The sequence below is a fragment of the Capsicum annuum genome, chromosome 7 (assembly GCF_002878395.1).
Source record: "Capsicum annuum cultivar UCD-10X-F1 chromosome 7, UCD10Xv1.1, whole genome shotgun sequence".
NCBI classification, from domain to species: domain Eukaryota; kingdom Viridiplantae; phylum Streptophyta; class Magnoliopsida; order Solanales; family Solanaceae; genus Capsicum; species Capsicum annuum.
In genome coordinates this window covers 70627578-70629245 of record NC_061117.1, presented here as the reverse complement: position 1 = coordinate 70629245, position 1668 = coordinate 70627578, and the positions used below count along the sequence as shown (strand labels likewise).

The window sequence follows — 1668 nt, the reverse complement described above, 5'->3', positions numbered from 1 at the left end:
AATCTTACGTAGAGTTTAAGGTACGGACAAAATGGTCCATGAGTTATAGGGAGACTTCTCCGAACTTTCCCAAATAGTGGTGTCTCACTCTGCCTCCATCAAACAATTGGAGACCCAAGTCGGGAAAATCTCCATGAAACTAAATACAAGGTCTAGAGGTGGACTTCCTAGTGACACAATTGCTAACCCAGCACAATTCCTAGAAATTATCTCTAGAAGTGGGAAAGAACTTGAAGAGCCCCTTAGAGGAGGTGTGAATGAAACTATGCCCAAGGCCATGGAAAAGGTGGTGACACCTCAAAGAAGAAAAGCAAATGATGAGAAAGAGATAGATGGAAGCAATGAGAAAGTGGTCAAAGTTGAAAAGCTGAAAGGAGAAGCAAAACCAACCATCTATGTTCCTCTCCCGTTCTCCTAATGGTTGCATAAAAAGGAGGAGAGTGACAAATTGAGAAAATTTATGACAAAAATTAATAAAGAAATTAATGTTCAAGCAAAAGCTCGTTGAGGATGATGCCATTGAAGTTACTCATGGGTGTAGTGCTACCATGGATAGTAAATTTGTGGAAAAGAAAAATGACCTCGAAGCATTCACCATCCCTTGCACCATTAGAACTCATGAGTTTGCAAAAGTTCTTTGTGACCTTAGTACAAGCATCAACCTAATGTCGTATCTCATCTATAAGAAACAGGTCTTGGACACTCCTACACCAACCTCGATGCAACTTTTGATGGAAGACAGATCCATAAAAAGGTTGGTGGGTATATTGTTTGATGTCCTTATAAAGCTGGACAAATTCATTCTCCCGGCAGATTACATTGCATTGGATTGTGAGATGGACCACAAGGTGCCTATCATTCTTGGTCATTATTTCTTGGCCATTAGGAGAGCCGTTGTTGATCTAGAGATGGGAGTGATGAGATTTTGGGTGCAAAAAGATAAGGTCTCCTTCAAAATTTACAAGTCAAAGAAGCAAACTGTAGAGCTCTATGTAGTATCTGTGGTGGATGTTGAAAATAAGACAATGAAAGATTAGGGGTTTGAGGACCACTGTGAGATTGAGGGAAGGAAGACATTGTGACACGACGATAACTAAGGTACTAGGTGGGATGCAACCAACAAATGCCATGAGAGTGGCTCGTATCCTTTTTGTTATATTCTTATAGTGTAGATGTTATCTTTTGCATTTGAATAACCCATGCATTAGTGGCACTTTGGATTGCATTGAATGAGTTTTAAAAAGAGAAAGTGTGCATGACTACTTTGAAAATAGTAGTTGGGAATTTTACCTATTTGGAAGTAGTCATGTAGAACTGACATAGAACAAGCCTCAGGTGTCACTATCACAGTCATAGACAGCAACCATGATAACATGGATGCGGCTCTGATACATGATCACGGTAGTTGAGGGCAGGTTCCTGTCAAGTCAAAAATCCTGTACTTTAAATTTTTAGCTAGGAAAACCCAAACACCTAGGATAATGAACTTTAATGATCAATCTAGCAGAGCTTGCATGATCCAAATGACGTTGAAAGATGTAATGTATGTTTAGTGCTTTCAGCACAACCTCATGGATAAGTTTGATCACATCAAATTCATGGAACCCGAATGCCACAATCACTTCTAAATTGGTCTTCCAAAGATAAAATTGCTTTTGGAAAGAGGAA

At 39.4% G+C, this 1668-nt stretch overlaps 1 protein-coding gene across 1 annotated transcript; it reads left to right on the top strand.

Annotated features, from left to right (window-relative positions):
• Window positions 1–485: 485 nt before the first annotated feature.
• LOC107876550 lies at window positions 486–1037 on the top strand. The gene has a single exon (XM_016723451.2). The coding sequence runs from the start codon at window positions 486–488 to the stop codon at window positions 1035–1037; it is 552 nt and encodes a 183-aa protein (XP_016578937.2).
• The last annotated feature ends 631 nt before the right edge of the window (window positions 1038–1668 follow it).

What these genes read in the sequence shown, in the direction of transcription:
- LOC107876550 (XM_016723451.2), top strand. Translation starts at nt 486, where the DNA reads ATGTTCAAGCAAAAGCTCGTTGAGGATGATGCCATTGAAGTTACTCAT.